At 41.8% G+C, this 17685-nt stretch overlaps 1 protein-coding gene across 3 annotated transcripts in view; it reads left to right on the top strand.

Moving 5' to 3' along the window:
• Positions 1 to 5084: 5084 nt before the first annotated feature.
• The window catches only part of LOC140196741 (netrin receptor UNC5C-like), a 376998-nt gene continuing 364397 nt past the window's right edge, over positions 5085 to 17685 (top strand). For all 3 annotated transcript variants that reach the window (XM_072256459.1, XM_072256460.1, XM_072256458.1), the window contains exon 1: positions 5085 to 5639. In XM_072256459.1, coding sequence (XP_072112560.1) covers positions 5543 to 5639 — 97 coding nt within the window. In that variant the 5' untranslated portion in view covers positions 5085 to 5542. The remainder of the gene's footprint in view (positions 5640 to 17685) is intronic.

Here is a 17685-nt window from a genome sequence, read left to right as displayed (position 1 = left end):
TCAACACCAATCATTCATCTGTAAGGATATCATTTAGAAATCTTCATTTAGGGTCATAGAGTCATACAGCACGGAAACAAGCCCTTCAGCTCAAATGGTCCATATCAACTAAGATTCCCATTTAAGCAAGTCTCACTTGCCCACATTTGACACATATCCTTTAAAGCTTTCCTGTCCATGTATATTTGTTCCTATTCTGGAGATTTGAAAAAGTGGGAGAGTCTGTTTCTGAGAAATGAAAGTAATATTGTGTCCAAAACACAGCTAAAATTAGTAAGGATAATGTTTAGCCTTTTTGGACAGATTCTGATATTCCCTTCTGTGACTGTAGCTGGGATGCCACCCATAACCATGACTAAGTGGCCTTAGAAAGGGAGATTATTTTATTCCTAGCACTATTTTATCACTGATGAATTGCTTTCTTAAATCTTGTTGCTGCTTAGTACAATAATATATCTTCTGTTATCAAATTCAGTTGTTATAGTTGCAGTTACTATTGTTCCATTATAAACAGGAGTAGCCATTCACACGAACAGTAGAATTTCATAATGAGATGAAATCTCAATGAATCCATTTTCTATTTCAGTCCTAATTACTGAATAATATTTTGACATCCACTTGGAGAATCAAAACATTCATTATTACCTGAAGTTTAATCCCACCTTTACAGTGGAAATAAGATATGTTAATTGAACCTTTGAAATTAATTGCCACTAAAATATGAAACTTTGAGAATATAACTGAATGTTCACATTTGAAAAATAATGCTTTGTTACTTGTGAGTAATGGATGGTTAATGCACCAATCAAGATTCATCAGCATATTTCCTTTCTGCATATTGAGCTAAGATGCATTCTTTCCAGTTCGTATTAACCTCCTCCGAACTAATCTCTGCTGTTCATTCACACCATGTCAGTACAGATTCTGCATCTGTGAACCATAACTTAATTTAGGATCATCCAAACCCAATACTAACCTAGCTGGTTCTTCCTTTAACGTCTTATCATTATGTTGAAGAAAAAAAGATTTTATGAAAACAACCTCTCAAAGTGTTCCACTGCCAAAGAAGTTATGAAATGCAACCATTTTCATATGGTAAGAAACACAGCAGCCAATTTAGACCAAGTGAGCTTACACACACAGCAATGTGATAATGACTAAATCATCTGCACAGTCACATTGAGTTAAAGATAAATATTGCCCATGGTATCAGGGATAAGGTCTTGATTTCCTTCATGATTTTGCTGCAGGAATCCTTCACACCTTATCCAAAAGATGGCACCTTCATCAGTGCTGTACTTTGTCAAAAGAGGACTGGAGTGTGTGGGTGAGTTTTTGTGTTAAGACCTTTAGAGAGGGACTCATACCCATAGTTCAGAGATCAGAAGACCATTAACTATTTCAAAGAATCAGAATCAGAATCTAAATAGATTTATTAGCATTGACTTATATGATATGGAATTTGCCGTCTTGTGGCAGCAGTAGAGTGTAAAAACATAAAATTGCTATAAATTGCAAAAATAAATAAATAGTGCAATAAAGAGGAATTACGAGGTGGTGTTTAAGGGCTCATTGAACTATTCAGAAACCCAATGGCAGGGGGGGAAAGTGCTGTTCCTGAATCATTGAGTGTAGATCTTCAGGCTCCTGTACCTCCTCCGCAATGGGCTAAGTGAATTAATGATGGATGCTGTCATTTTTGAGGCACTGCCTCTTAAAGATGTCCTCGATGGTGGAGGGGGTTGTGTCCATGATGAAGCTCGCTGAGTCTACAAACCACTGCAGCCTCTTGCAATCCTGTGCATCAGAGCCTTCATTCCAGGCTGTGATGCAACCAGTCAATGTAACCAACACCTATGTACACCCCCAAGAAAGACTTACAGGAACTCCACAAAGACCAGGGATTTACATAGAGCTTTTTGGAGCTTTAGGTTTACCCATCACACGGTACAATGCATTTGAAATACAGTCACAGATGCAACGTAGGTAAGTATTGACATTCTTTCAGAGGATCTGAAATAAAAACAGAAAACATTGAGCAGTTCAGGCAGTTTCTGTGGGAAGAGAAATAGAATCAATGTTTCAGGATAACTTGAAAAATATACTCTCCAAAGAAGTGCTCCTTCAGACAAATATATAAACCCATGAGAAGATATGTTTTTCACCCAAGAAATTCCTAACAAAATGTATGAAAGGTAAAGAAGACATGCCTCAGTTTGCATTGTAATGATGTTATGCACGGCTGTGAGGTAAGAGTAGGCGAAACAAGCTGTGCTTGAAGGATATGTTGAAAAATCTTAGTAAATGCTCTGTTTCTCTTTAGTCTCAAATATACAATCCTCTAGATAAGGAAAACATTTGATCTTTCTTCCATTCCAATGAAGGGTCTCTATTCTGAAATGTTAACTTTGTTTCTCTTACCACAGATGTGGCATGGTCTTTTGAGGAGTTCCTGAATTTTCCATTTTTGTTTTAGATTTCCAGCATCTACAGTTATTTTGATTTTCAAAACAGATTGATTGAGTCATGAGGACAATTGGCTCACTCTCTTTCCCTGAATCAGAAACTTACAGTTTCCATCCCCACTCTAGATGCTTGTGCATAGACATATTGCCTGAGGAACTGCTCATCCACTGGATGTACTGACTTATGAATGAAATTTTAAAGTGAACTCCTGTCTGTCTTGAAGGCAGCTGATGTTCAAGAACAGAAGAATTCTCCCCAGTGCCCAGACCCATACTCATCTTTCAATCCATTGCACTGGACACTACAAAGAAGCCATGGAAGCCTACTCTCCTGTAGCATCCTCAATGTTATAATGATGACCACACAGTAAAAGTGCCTCATTTGAATATGTGAACCATTTTGATCTCCTTACCCCTAAAAAATTATATTTGGTGACAGAGGGAGTGCAATAAAGATTCTTCAGACTGTTTCCTGGGATGATGGGGGCAATCACATGATGAGACATTAAATGGAGTCATTATGTAGTAGGCAAAGAAACAGACCCTTCAGCCCAACTCCTTAATGCCGACCAAGATGCCCATTAAAGATAGCCTCATTTGCCTGCATTAGTCACATATCCTTCTAAATCTTTTCAATCCCTAGCAGTAGGCTAGGTCTCTATGCTTAGAAAAAAAGGAGAAGTGATGTTTCAGAGTTCAAAGGGTAGATATGAGGAGATTGTGTTACTTTGATAAGGGGCATAACACAAGGATTAAAATCTCAAACTAGAATTGAACTGAGGAGAAATGTCTACTCTATTGGCTTGTGGAAATTCAGTCACTAAGTTAATTCAAAATCAAGATGAATGCATTTTTTGAATATTAAAAATGTTGGGAGTACAGAAGAGGTCCTGGATCAGAGGGCATATGCAATAGGAAGAGGGTTGAAGGTCTTGGTTGTTTTGTCTGGAATGACAGAGGAACAGTGGAGGATGTAACCAGGCTCTTGAGCCAAAGAGCATAACTTCATTTAACTTTACTTGCCCCTTCAATTAAAGTTCCCATAACCTATGGGTAGCCTCCAACCTGATGGCATGAACAATGACGTCTCTAACTTCTGTTAATGCCCCTCCTCCCGTTCTTACCCCATCCTTTATTTATTTATTTGTTTGTTTTTTTTCTCCTTTTTTTCCTTTCTTTCTTTTTGCTCTCTCTCTGTCCCTCTCACAATTACTCCTTGCCTTCTCTCCATCTTCCTCTGGTGCTCCCCTCCCCCTTTCTTTCTCCCTCAGCCTCCCATCCCATGATCCTCTCCCTTCTCCAGCCTCGTATCCCTTTTGCCAATCAACTTTCCAGCTCTTAGCTCCATCCCTCCCCCTCCTGTCTTCTCCTATCATTTCGGATCTCCCCCTCCCCCTCCCCTTCCCACTTTCAAATCTTTTACTATCTGTTCTTTCAGTTAGTCCTGATGAAGGGTCTCAGCCTGAAACATTGACTGTACCTCTTCCTTTAGATGCTGCCTGGCCTGCTGCATTCCACCAGCATTTTGTGTGTATTGCTTGAATTTCCAACATCTGCAGATTTCCTTGTGTTTCCATAACCTATGGACTTGCTTTCAAGGACTCTTCATCTCATTTATTTATTATCAGCATTTCTTTATTTTAATATTTTAACAGTTTGTTGGCTTTTACACACTGGTTGGTGTGGTCTTTCATTGAGTATGCCCACAAGGAAATTAATCTCACGGCTGTTTATGGTACATGTATCATGTATGTACTTTGATGAAAAAAAATACTTTGAACTTTGATGGAAGTTTATAAGTTATGAGGAAGATAGAGATATGGGTTTTATCCTTTTCATAGGGTCAGAATGCCTAATTCTAAAGGACATGAAATTAAGGTGGGGGGGGGTTCAGTAAGCTCAAAGGAGATGCGCAGGGCAAGCTTTTTACACAGAGAGTGTTGAATGTCTGAAATGTACTGCCAGGGCTGTTGGTGGGGGTAGATATGATAGAGGTGTTTGAAAAGCTCTTAGAGAATGGAGGGATATGGATATTTTATAGGCAGAAGGGACACATTTTCCAGTTTAATTAGTTCAACAGAACATTGTGGGCCAAATGGCCTGTTCTGTAATCAAAGGCTATGAAGATAAGGCAGGACACTGATGTTGAGATTGATCTACACTTTCAGAGGTACATGGAGGGCGTGGCTTTGGGGAATATGGGCCGACTGCCGAAAACTGGGACTAGCTGGGTGTGTACCATGGTCGACAAGGACTCATTGGGTGGAAGGGCCTGTAACCATCCCTCTTTGACTAATAATCTGAGAGAATGGTGTGGCAGACTGGAAGGACCAAATGGCCTCTTCCCTCACCCACTTTCTAATACCCGTGTTATCAACTTTGGGACATGTGGTTCTGAGAGGTATTTTGTAAAAATACTCATGTCTTTACGAAGGAGAGCGACCGGCCCCTCTAACTGCAATAAGGTGCTGAACAACACTGAAGTCTGCTCCGGTTCCTGGAGAATCCAATCCAGGTTTTGCAGTTGAAGCCGGCAAAGGGAAATGTTGAGTGTTATTGGACAGCCAAATGTGTCTTAGCTCTCTCCCTCCCTCTCACTCTTCCCTAGTGTTTACTCCACGTTCTCTCGCAGCCCGAAGTGCAGAGTCGCTGCAATCTACAAGAATTCTATGAAACCACAGCCCAGACCGTCTCACCAGCAGAGTTCTTCTGCACAGCATTGACTCGATCTGGATATTCATTTTAAAACTTGCTCCTGACACACATAAAATAATTTTAACCCAGGAGAAAACTTTTAAATTTCTCCTGACGCGGCTGCAGTTCGGAAGGGGGAGAGCAGAGGTGACAAGGCGGTGTGTTCACCTTTCTGACTGACTGCGGTCCTGCTATCTCATCGCTAATCCTCTCTCTCACTCTCTCTCAACATTTGATTAGCGGCGGGTTACAAACAGAGCCCGTTTCAACTTCAAAGGGATATCGTCTTTTGGTGGCTCTAGTGCTTTTTGGGGAAACTGTCCTATTCCCCGACCCCCCTTTCCCCTTAATTCCCCCTGCTGGACTCCCTTCAAGTATAAAGCATGGGAGAAAGTCAGTGTGGAATAGGAGCGCAGAAGTTATTCCGAGTGTTGCTGTTACCTGCGCTGGCTGCGGTGGCGGAACTGCGGGCGTCTCAAGGTAAGGAGATAAGAGCGAGACCGAAAGAAGAGGGACGAAGGGTAGGGGCAGAGGGGAGAGAAGGTGGAGGGCGAGAGGAAATGGAAGGAAGGAAATTGGGAGATAGAAAAACGGGGAGAGAGGGGTGGGAGGAGAGAGAGAGAGAGAGAGAGAGAGAGAGAGAGGCGCGCGGGGAGACTGGAGAAAAGGTTCGAGGTAGAGAGGAAACAACCGACAGGCGACATTAGTATATGGGACGCGGAGAGAGAGAGAAGATCCAGGAGGATGTGAAGATGCAAGTGAGGAACAGAACGAGAAGGAAGGACAGAGTAGAGAGAGGGGTGAATGGGAGAGTGGGGACAAGGGAAAGGAGAGATGGGAACTCGGGAAAAGGGAAAAAAGAAAAATGCTGAGGAGAAAGAGGGGTTGAGGGGAAAGGAGAGAAGGCGGGGAGGAAGAAGGAAGCCAGGAGATGGGATGAAGAGGAGATGGGGCATATGGGAGGAAACACGAGAAAATTGAGGGAAAGGAGTAAAAGAGGGACCGGGGAGTCGGAGAGAAGGGCAGTGGCGTGAAGACAGAAGTTCAGGGGAAAGAGATGAAAGACGTGCCGGAAAAAGAGGGGGGCAGGAGAGAGAGAGGTAAGGGAAAGGCAAACGTGGAGAGAAGAGAGTGGGGAGACGGGAGAGGGAGGAAAAGGATTGGAGGCGAAGGGTAGAGGTGAGTGGAGGGAAAGAGGGTCAAAGGGCAGGAGGAAGAGATACGGAGAGTGTAAAGGGGGAGAAAGAGTCAGGAGGAGTCGGAGCCAGGCAGGGACTGGCCAGGGGACAGAGAAGGACGGGGAACTAGGCGAGACACAGATGGAAATGTGAAGATTAAATACTGAAAGCAGAAGGGAGGGGAGTGTGAGTGATAGTGGATGGTGCGGAGAGGGAACACCAAGTGAAGGGACTGGGATTGGGAGAAAGGAGGGAGCACATCCCGAGCCGTTCCACTGGAGGTTTGGGAAGAATAATCTCGGAGAATGACGGGTGGCTACATATAAATGAGGGTGTGGGTCGGAGGTGGTTGATGGTGTGAGCAAGTCATTGCCCGATTGTTTTGAAAAAAATAATACGATTGAGACCAATGTGTTAACCGGAGATAGTTAGCTTGCTTTGATGGGGTTCCTGTGTCTGTAACGCGGATGTGCGCTGGGCATCTCTGTATTACTGTGAGCTCTGATGAACCTGATTCCGGTAAACTGCACCGGTCACTAGGGCTGTTGAAGTGCCGGTACCAACAGAGCAATGCTCCTCTTCCATCCAGGTGAAGCGACTCGCCAAATCTCTAAATGCTGGGTCTCTGTTAGTTAATGGCCAAGACTGAAGGGGTGAAGATGCACTTGCACCTTAAGTTTGTTTAATGTGTATTTTGTTAAGGTAGCTAACCCGGCTTCATAAAGATTCTGCCTAGAAGAGTTGGTTAATTTCCCCCTTACACACCGGAGCAGGTTTGATCGATGGATTAAAGAGAAAATAATCCCGCTTTACAATAGAATCGCTCGTTAAAACTGTCGCGTTTGATTTATTTTCTTGTATGTGACAGACGTTAAATCTGACAAACATTTAGGAGGGCGGGGGATTCTGCAAGTGACAAAACAGTACAAATCGGTCAGCGATCGATGTTAAAAGAAAATCCATATTATTCAGAGTGAGAGGGACAGTGAGTTGGGCGTTCCAGCACTGCATCCCTTGATGGCAAAGTGTGCATCTTTCCCTTCGCCTCTCTCTCTCTCTCTCTCTCTCTCTCTCTCTCTCTCTCTCTCTCTCTCATTCTCGCTCTCCCTCTCCCTCTCATTCTCTCTCTCTCTCTCATTCTCTCTCCCTCTCCCTCTCATTCTCTCTCTCTCTCTTTCTCATTCTCCCTCTCCCTCTCCCTCTCATCTCTCTCTCTCTCTCTCTCTCTCTCTCCCCCTCTCCCTCTCCCTCTCCCTCTCTCTCTCTCTCTCCCTCTCTCATTCGCTTTCACAATCTTTGTTGTGGACAGCCGCGCTCGGTAATACCTGATGCTGCAGCGAACTCCCAGTTCAACACATTTGCATTACCCCTTGCCTCTGCAGAATCCCCATTGATGGAAAATAAAAGCACGAGTGCAACAATGTGCCATTCATAAATAACGGAGAGTGAGATGTGAAATCGCGGGTGGGGTGTAGGGATTTTAAAGTCCGACTTCTGTCTGCACCGTGGCGCCGGTGCTGTTGGCAATTAAATTGGTTGTCAGTTTTGTTGGCTAGTGTTCGTTGCTGAGAGGAGTACGTGGGCTGTTATAATGGCAGGGACCAGCTGGAGGGATTGGGTGGGGTGGTGGTAGAGAGAGAGAGAGCGCGCGAGAGCCATTTAGCTGGTCTGGAGTGCCTTTCTCAGGGTCAGTAGGTCCTTGGGGAAACTCGCATAAGAAACCCACTATACAAGACCCTCGAGGCACAGCCAGCTATCAGGATCTTCACTGTTTCGTCCTTAAAACACTCCCCATTTGATTAATCCAATCTGCAATTATTACATTCGGAATTATGTTATATTTCCCATGTCCTGAATTTACAGTTATCCTTTTGAGCTGTCAATAACTTGATATATATATTCCGTCTGTAATTCAGTGCGGTCCTCCGCTGAAAAGCGTTGCATATCTTGTTTCTCCGTTCCCTGTGGCGATCTCGATCACGCTTTTAAAAGTTTGAGGCTCGTAAAATAACTGGCAGTGATATGAGGCTTGATTATTATCAGAAATATGGCGCGTATTGTCTTTTTTTGTACAAATGTCTCAAATGTCTGTAACGGGCCCAGTTCGTAAAGTATATATTTAAAAATATGACGGAATTCATTGTTTCCATTTGATCGCTTGTTTTAAACTTGATATTGTCACACACAGTGATTGTAATCGGACTATAAACTTGCAATGATAACAATACAGCAGCCGCCTCGAACCGAAAGATGAAGAGTCTCTTTCCTCTGCATGGTAACGCGCTGAAAGCAATTCAGAGAGTTGCTAGACAGATAACTGAAAATGGGTGGGTCTCTTCTAAGGAAAGTTTGCATCCTGGTTAACGGGGCGGATTTTACAGGCATTCTTAAGTTGATTTTGTCCATTGCTCGGAAAATATACAAAAATCACGCGATATATGTGTCATGCCTTCATAATACTGTAAAGAAAGGCATCAACAGCACGTGAGATTGATAAGAAAGGACAATTACTAAAAGTGAAGAGGTCGAGAGGCGGGAAACTAGCCCTGCTGTTAGAAGCAATAAATGTGTGTACATATATATCGAACTTTTGAATTTGACATTACGAAGCTCATTTATTTGTAGGGGGCCATAGTCGGCGTTTGTAAACCAGGGATGGCTTACCAAGCCAAGCATTTATTTGCAAGTGTTTAGAAGGATGTGTGAAAGTTAAAAGGAAATTGCAGATGCTGAAAATCTGAAACAAAAACAGAAAATGCTGGAAACACTCAGCAGGTCAGTCAGCATCTGTGGAGTGAGAAACAAGGTTGCTGCTTAAGTCAATAATCTTTTAAAAGACCCCGTCCTGATGAAGCATCTTTAACCTGAAACATAAGTGTACAGAGTTAGGTACATTCAGATCAAAAATGATAGTATTAATGTGGGACAGGCTCAAGGAGTTCACAGTAGTGTATTCCTGCTCCCAGTTCATATATTGCTAAGTATTTAGATATGAGTGTGCTGAAGACTGATTCAACAGAGAGTATTAACCTTCTTATAATTAACATTACTTTCAAATGCAAAGCACTTCAAATGTTGTTTTCAAAAAGCAGAAAATTCTGCAAACACTCAATGGGTCAGGTACCACTGTGGAAAGAGAAACAGTTTCAATATTTCACAGTGATGAACTTCCATCGCTGGAAAAAAAAGTTAGGATGACTGGAGGGAGATGGAAACACAGAAAAATTAGGAGGGACGGAAGGAAACAAAGGTTGAATAGTGAAAACCAGCAGTGGTGGGACAGATGTGCAAACATAAACATAGAGGAGGTGTGAATAGGAAGAGCTGAGTCATTATTTAAAACATCACCCATCTTTCTCCAAGGTTTGTATTTCAAATTATGGAAGCATTTCTGCAATGAAAGGGAAAATCAGCCATCAGGAGAGGTGGAAGGGAGTGGGTGAAGGATTGAAGAGTGTACAGACTGCTTGGGCGGAATGGCCTACTATTGTTCTAAAAATGTCATATAACATGTTAAAGTGGCAGTATTTGCCCAAGTTTGTGATTGCTATTCAATGTTTTTGGGTAGGGATTATCAATGTCAGAGTTTATCATCATATACTGAAGTACATTTAAGTACAGATGCAATGAAATCTTACCTGCAACAGCATCACAGGCACGCAGCATCATATAAGCAGCATTCACAGGAACACAAACATAAGTTATATGCAAGTTTTACAAGAAAGAACATAATTAGAAACAAATAAAGTGAAGTGGCGTAGTGTTGCTGAAATGAATTAATCAGGGTTGTGCTGTGTTCAAGAAACAAGTGATGATTCAGTAATGACCATGGTCTTACAAAAGTAGTACAGTGCAGAGTGAGGGAATGTGTGTGCCTGGCTATATATGCATATGCTTTTGGTCCTGTGTTTACATGTGTACATGGCTGTGCACCAATGCATTTGTGTCTGCACACATTTCCATAGTGTGGGGGGTGCACGCGTGTGTGTGTGTGTGTGTGTGTGTGTGAGCAGAGAAAGTTTTCGCAGAATAGCATCCACTAGCTAAAGCCCATAATTCCCATGGAGTGTATTATTCTAAGGGAATAATTTAGAAAATTTTGCCGAACTCTGAAACTGTCAAGAGATAACGTCACCAAGGATGGTCACATGGAACATCCAGACATCACAGTGATACCTCATTGCATTAAGTTTAAGGTTTCACAGCATGTAGTAGAGTTTTAATTCCCTGTTCTCCTCTAATATAATCAAATGGTGATCTGATAGTTTCACTGAGGATGTGAAAGAACAACCTCATGGAAAACAGTGATTTCATATGCAAAACTCAGTTGCAAATTGCATATTAGGACTGGAAGTTGAAGAAATGTTTGCCCTGACTGCTGTGAGAAGCTGTCTAGTTTTCCCATTGCGTGTCTCCAGAAAAGTACATTCTGAAAAATGGTTCTTCAGAATGTCTTTGCCAATCCCTTTCCAGCAGTGTCAGTTGGTAAGCAGTGCATAATACTGGATTTCCTTGACACAGAATTTCCATTCCAAACACAACAGCTGGAGAAAAACTCTCTAACAATCAGATGAGGAAAAGGCCACTTAGCCCAATTTGTTGACATATCCAGATAATACTTGTGCCTTCACTTTACAAATGTATTTTTCCCAATTTTATTGACCTTTATTTCACAAATTCTGTTTTAAAAATGTGCACCAGTAATTATTTTTTCATCAAGGGCTCGCAGTGATGTCTTTTAAAAATCCAAATGTCCTTTTTTAATAAGTTGTTGCATAACCTTTACTTGCGTCACCACCCTGGAAAACCTTGTCTTTTACCACTGAGGCACTCCTTAGTATCCATGTGTGAGAAATGAAGAAAAAGTTGGGGTGCTTAATACTTTGACTGCTGTGCATCTTTTCAAGTGAGGTTTCTGAAAAGCACTTAACTGGTCTTCATTGATTTCACAATTGATTTAGTGAATTTTAAAATCACTTTTCATCATTTTGTTAATTATGAGGCACCCAAATTCCACACAGTTATAATGTTGATGAGAAGGGCTGTCCTTTTAATCCTTACTGCTAAGATTATTGGATCTCAAGGGACCAGTCAAGCTAATGATGGTGTCACAGAGACAAAGTGGAGTGGGAAAAGTGCTGTGATTGATGATTCCAAAACCTATTGATGATTAAACTCTTAAAACAAATAATCATTGTTCAGATCTTGGTTTTGCTAATCAGGCTACTCACAGAGACCACAGTATTTAATCACAGATCAATTGACTAGGTGAGCAAATATTTTATGAGTGAGTCATAAAAATTCATTTTGATACAAGATGCATTTATTTTTTATATCTCTACCAGGCAGTATATTATCAGAACATATTTTGGAGTGCTTGTACAAATCTCATTGTCTTATGTCACAGTTAAGGTGGCTTTGCAAAAGGTGAAAGTTGATTAAACCGAATCTGGGTGTTTCATGTCATGCCATGGTTTTATTGCTGTTTGTTGGCCATCAAGTGGATAGCATTACCCTTTTGGTTGTGTGAAGTCAGTTAGCTCAGTATTCTTTGGACTGCTAGTACAGACTCTGGGATTAAGAGCTCTTAAAACAAAGCCGGGTGCTATCCTGATCACATGACTAGTTCTCGAGCCCTATTGACAGTCAGTTGTGCTCACCCTTGTGACTTCAAGGCTCACTGCAAGGACTCAAGCAGAATAATCCAGGCCGACACTCTCAAATCCTGAGAGGTAACTTCCTGCAGATTAGGTTAAATCACGTCTGTCCTTTCAGTTCAGTGTTTTGTATCCCATGGCTCCGTGTTTGAGGAGGGAAGGACAGTGGGTGTCCCAGTCAATGTTTGCTCCTCATTCAACACTCCGCAGATAGATTATTTGGGAATTAACCTATAATCATTTGTGGTACCTTGCTGTGCACAAAGGTTGTGTTTCTTTCAGTACAACAGTGACTACACCATAAGCAGTTTCTCAGTTGACCAAAAATCAGAGACTAGTTGCAAAATCCTAATTGCACCATCTGGGACATGTCCTCTTCACATTACTTCGTTGCATAATGGCCGGGTACAACAATTCAAATGTGGAGAAATGTAAGAAGCTGCAGGGTGTAGTTGATTCTGACGAATACATCACAGGCATATCCTTCCCTACTATCAGTGGTATCCACAGGAGGTACTGACTCATGAAGGCACCAGCCATTATCAAAGGTTCCCACCATCTGGGACATGCCCTCCCCTCATTGCTACAATCGGGGAGGAGGTACAGAAACCTGAATACACACTCTCAGTGATTCAGAGACAGCAGCTTCTCCTCTATCGTCAGATTCCTGAATGGTTCATGAACACCACCTCATTATTCCTTTTTTTCACTATACACTATTTGCAGAAATAGTGCAGAATAAAAAAAATTACATCATCACACATGAAACATATCGGGCTGAGACCCTCAGCTCAAAACGTCAACGATTCACTCTTTTCCATGTACGCTGCCCGGTCTGCGGAGTTGCTGTAGCGTTTTGTGTCTGTTGCCAGCATCTGCAGATTTTCTCATCTAATTTTTACATCATATAAGTTAGTGATAATAAATTCAATTCTGAATCACAAAGAATCCACAGAAAGTCAAAGTCAAAATCAATTTTTTATCAAAGTACAGATATGCCACCATAGATTCATTTTCTTGCGGGTAAATGTAAATTAAATGTAAATGAAAATGGGTCACAGTAAATACAAAGAAATACAATAGAATCAATGAAAAAATACTTACAACAAAAATGGACAAACAACCAATGTGCAAACTACAACAGACTGTGTTATTCTGATAAATAGATGTTACTTATCAGAATAAATGATTCTGATTTGGAAATAGTTCACAGAAATGTGAAATCCCAGGATAGCATATGGTGATATATATGTACTTTGATGAAAAATTTACTTTGAACTTTGAAAGGTAGGTAATTGTTTCAGTTACAAAAGCCTACAAAAAGTAGTGGATAGGGCCCAGCCATCACAGGTAAAGCTCGCCCCACCATTGAACACATCTACATGGAGTGCTGTCACATCATCCATCATCAGGAAACCCCACCACCTAGGCCATGCTCTCTTCTCTCTGCTGCAATCAGGAAGGAGGTGCAGGAGTTTCAGGACCCACACCACCAAGTTCAGGGACAGTTCTTGCCCCTCAAGATTCAGGCTCTAAAACTAGAGGGATAACTTCACTCAACTTCACTTCCCCATCACTGTATCCTTCCCATAACCTATGGACTCACTTGCAAGGACTCCTCATCTTATGTTCTTTATATTTATTGATTATTTATTTCTTTTTGTTTTTTTTGTATTTGCACTGTTTGTTTTTGTTTTTGCCCATTAGTTGTTGTCTGCCATGTTGGGTATGGTCTTTCATTGATTCTATTGTGTTTCTTGTACTTGCTGTGACTGCCTGCAAGGAAAGGAATCTTAGGGTTGTATACGGTGACATATATGTACTTTGACAATAAGTTTACTTTGAACTTTGAACTTTAAGAGCAGGCAGTTCAGAGGCCAGGTGGAGAAATGGTGACTGGTGTTTGCTTTCACACCCCACTGTAACTCTTCTCATCCTTCACACTGTGGAACAACTCAGTTCAACAGCCCCAGGTGAACATCCATTACCACATTCTCCTTTGCAAGTTTCTCATCCACAGCTTCCTCCCTTTAACATTTCATTTATGTATGGAGTCATAGAGTCATAAACTATGAAGCAGGTGCTTTAGTCCAATGTGTCCATACTTACCAGGATGTTCACATTTTGCTAGTCCCATTTGCTCATATTTGGCTTGTATCCCTCTAAACCTTTCCTATCCGTGTACCCATCCAAGTGTATTTTTAAATGTGCTCAATCTCAAATACTTCCTCTGGCAGCTCATTCCGTATACTCTCCACCCTTCATGTGGAAAATGTTGCTTCCCAGGACCCTGTTAAATCTTACTTCCTCACGTTAAACCCAAACCATCAAGTCCTTGATTCCCCAATGCTGGGAGAAATTGTGTGCATTCACCTTTCCTATGCACCTCAAGATTCATTACCCTTCTGTAAGATTACCCTTCAGTCTTCTATGCTCCATGGAGAAGGCAACAACAGTAATCACTGACCATTCTCTTAGTGGCCTTGAGTTGAATTATTTGCTGGCCAAGAGATTAGTTGGTTCAGAATAGCAGGCCAAATGGCCTTTCTAGTGCTATATTGTCCTCTGTATACCATAACCCTCCTGCTCTGATATTCTGTTGAAGGCAAGTATTTGTATATCTGCTTCATTGTCTTATCTACCTATGCTGCTGCCTTCTGCTCCTCTACTTCCTTATAGGCATCCATTAGTCTTGTGAGACCATGGATTTGTGCCTTGGAAGGTTTCCAGGGTGCGGGCCTGGACAAGGTTGTATGGAAGACCAGCAGCTGCCCATGCTGCAAGTCTCCCCTCTCCACGCCACCGATGTTGTCCAAGGGAAGGGCACTAGGGCTGATACAGCTTGGCACCGGTGTCGTCACAGAGCAATGTGTGGTTAAGTGCCTTGCTCAAGGATACAACATTCTGCCTCAGCTGATGCTCAAACTAGCGACCTTCAGATGACTAGATGAACACCTTAACCACTTGGCCATGCACCTACTCCCTGGGACCTGAATATTCATTATGTATATTGGGTTAGGGATAGGAAGACGATTTTTTTTTCACCCAGGGGAGTGGAATGGATATCACACTGCCTGGGTGAGTGCTGGAAGCAAAGACCCTCATAACATTTAATAAGAATATGTTGAAACTCTCCCATCAGCTGAGATTGGGACACAGGAAATATCTACTGATCATCATAGTCTGAGCAACAGAATGGTTCTTTTCAAGTATGGTGGGAACTGGAAGTACTGAGAACTGTCTGTAACCCAAAGTTTTCATAAGCTGGTAAAGTGTCGGCTAAAATCACAAAAGTTATACTGCTAGATTAATTAGCTACAGGTTAGGACAGAACTTAATTACTTATAATTCTTAGATTTGTTTATTTATTTGTTTATTTTTTGGGATTCGTCATGGATTAGTCCCTTCTGGCCCTTCAAACCATGCTGGGCCTGCAATCCCCCAATTTAATCCAATCCTAATCATGGGACAATTTACAATGACCAACTAACCTACCAATTGGTACATCTTTGGACTGAGAGGGGAAACTGGAGCACCTGGAAGAAACCCACAGGCACAGGGAGAACGTACAAACTCCTTACAGGCAGTGGCGGGACTTAGCCAGGCCACCTGCACTGTAAAGCATTGCTCTTACCACTACACCACTGTGCCATCCCAATTAGTCCGTTGGACTAGATCTGTACCAAAGAATGCAGAAGACTGAGGGGTAACCTGATGTACAGTACTTATACAAGATCACAAGAGGGGCATAACCAGTCTGAAAGCTCATAGTCTTTTTCCCAGGGAGGGGATCACAAAAAAAAAGAGGGCTTGGTTTAAGATCAAAAGGGAGAGATTTCAAAGGGACAGGGGCAACTTCTTCACAGAATAGATGGTAAATGTGTTGCTGGAAATAGTGGTTGAGGTGGGCACATTAGCTACATTGGGGCACCATGGTAGCGTAATGGTTAATGTGGCACTATTAAAGCTCAGGGCATTGGAGTTCGGAGTTTAATTCCGGCGTCCTCTGTAAGCAAGTTGTGTACACTCCTACCTGTGTGCACACGGGTTTCCTCCGGGTGCTCTGGCTTCCTCTCACAGTCCAAAGATGTACTGGTTCATAGGTTAATTGATCATTGTAAATTGTCCTGTGATTAGGCTAGAGATAAAACAATGTGTTGCTGGGTGGTGCAGCCCAGTGAGCCTGTTCTGTGCTGTATCTCTAAATAAAAGATCAATAAAATAAGTAACACTTAAAAAGCATTTAGATAGATACATGGAGAGGAGAGGTTTTGAGGGCTATGTATCAAATACAGGTAGATGGGACTAGCTCACTGGACAACACAGTCAGTCAGCATGGATGAGTTGGCTTGAGGGGATAGTTTCCATGCTACAACTCCATTCAAAGCCTGCTGGATCATGGGAGTTACCAGGGCATAGAATAACAAACCAGAGAGTTCTGATTTATAGTTCAACAAGCTCTTGAATTGCCAAGGCATAAATGACTATAAACCAAGTGTTTAGCAAATATTAACATGGATTATCTTGTTGTCATATACACCAAAATCCCATTAAATTCCTTGTTCAGTATGCAAGATAATAATAAAAACGATTAGTACAGCAATGAGCGTAAAACAGCAGGATGGTGCAAAGATTGTAGTGCAATCTGAAGTGCTGCAAAAATATTATGGAATAACCGAGAGAGATAGAGTTAAGAGTTTGATAGCATTGTGGTGTCACTGGGAAGGAGTTGTGAAAGAGTTGATTGGTTTAGAAGTCTGATAATGTGGGGAAGAAGCCATTCTGAAGTCTGGATGTTTGGGCTTTCAAGCTTGATTTGCTTAATAACAGGAAATCTACTGATTTTGTTCTGAATGAACTCACTGCATGGGAGGGGCAGCTGGGGAACATCAACATTCTCCCAGCTCTTCTCCACTGGAGATTTCTAACTGTTGCACTAGTTATTAAACACTGATCATTGACTCATCAGCCAGGGTATTATCTCATCGCATATGTAACAGGATAGTTGAAATCTGTCTTTGCTTTCTGGTGCTAAATACAATTGAGAGAATGCCATCTATTCATTTCCACTGATTATTTCAGAATTGAATTGGAAATAATGATTTTTATTTATTTGTACCATCGCAGTATGTTGACATCATTGGCATTTATTGTCTATCCTGAACTGAGAGGAAGTGAATTGGTAATTGCTCTTATTGTCAAATCAAGTGATAAAGCGAAAACATTACAAACCATTTCAAATTGCAAGTTCATTGAGGGAGTACGAGGGAAAAGTAGCAACAATATAGAATATAGCATTACTGTTACAGAGAAAGTACAGTGCAGGTAGAGAAATAAAGTGTAAGGGCCACAAGTGTGATGTTAAGAGTTCGTCCTTAATATGCAAGGGGTCCATTCAAATGTGAAATGGAATCTGTCTTTGAACATGGTCCTGCATATTTTCAGACTGTTGTACCTTCTGCCTGATAGGAGTGGTAGGGGTAGAAGAGAGAATGTCCAAGGTGGAAGGGGTTTCTGATTATGTTGCAACACAAAAAAATCATCAGGAACTCAGTACGTCAGACAGCATCTATGGAGAGATGGACAGTCAATATATCATGTCAAGACTTTTCATCAGAACTGGAAAAAAAGAAGGGAGATAGTCTGTATAAAAGATGGGGGAGGGGGGTGGAGCAACCCTTGTGAGTGACA

Source organism: Mobula birostris, chromosome 4 (genome assembly GCF_030028105.1).
Source record: "Mobula birostris isolate sMobBir1 chromosome 4, sMobBir1.hap1, whole genome shotgun sequence".
Taxonomy (NCBI): Eukaryota; Metazoa; Chordata; class Chondrichthyes; order Myliobatiformes; family Myliobatidae; genus Mobula; species Mobula birostris.
Note: the sequence above shows the minus strand (reverse complement) of the source record. Positions and strands in the feature narration are given on the sequence as shown.